This window comes from Bison bison, unplaced genomic scaffold, assembly GCF_000754665.1.
Source record: "Bison bison bison isolate TAMUID 2011002044 unplaced genomic scaffold, Bison_UMD1.0 scf7180017864321, whole genome shotgun sequence".
In the NCBI taxonomy this organism is placed as follows: domain Eukaryota; kingdom Metazoa; phylum Chordata; class Mammalia; order Artiodactyla; family Bovidae; genus Bison; species Bison bison.
The window spans coordinates 839,765-840,262 of NW_011494893.1; the positions used below are offsets into that span (position 1 = coordinate 839,765).

General features: G+C 63.9%; 1 protein-coding gene across 1 annotated transcript in view; it reads left to right on the forward strand.

Moving 5' to 3' along the window:
* FOXC1 (forkhead box C1) overlaps positions 1 to 498 on the forward strand; it is a 9,920-nt gene that overhangs the window by 4,842 nt on the left and 4,580 nt on the right. The window contains exon 10 of the mRNA XM_010853013.1: positions 58 to 203. Within this exon, the coding sequence (XP_010851315.1) occupies positions 58 to 203 (146 nt within the window). The remainder of the gene's footprint in view (positions 1 to 57; positions 204 to 498) is intronic.

Consider the following 498-nt stretch of genomic DNA (forward strand, 5'->3'; position numbering starts at 1 on the left):
CGCGGGGCGGGGAAGGAGGTAGCCGTCTTTACTTGTCACCACCGGCTCTCGTCAGAGTTCGCAGCCCGAATCCTCCTTTGGGCCGAAAGGTGCCGGCCTCCCCCAGAGGCGGCCCTGTCCGTGAACCCGAGGAGCCTAGGGACGCCCAGGCTCCAGGAGCGTGCGCTGCAGACCCCCGCCGCCAAGGCGGCCCCAAGCTCTTGGCAAGGCCCCATGTCCCCCTCCCTTGTTTACTGGGGAGGGGTCGCGGGAACAGTGAGGTGGGAGCAACAACTCTGCTCCCACCCAGAACAGACTACAGTTCCGGCCGGCCTTGCTGTCGGACTCAGAACTGTGCCTTTTTGTAACCCTGCTCAGGACTGGAGAACTTCCAGGTTGGGGGGACTGCGGACTTCTGGGAACCCGGGGAGAAGGATGACCAGGAGTGGAGGGGAAGGGAGAATAGGGGAGGAGAGAATAGGGGAGGGGAGCAGAGGGGAGAATAGGATAGGAGAGGGG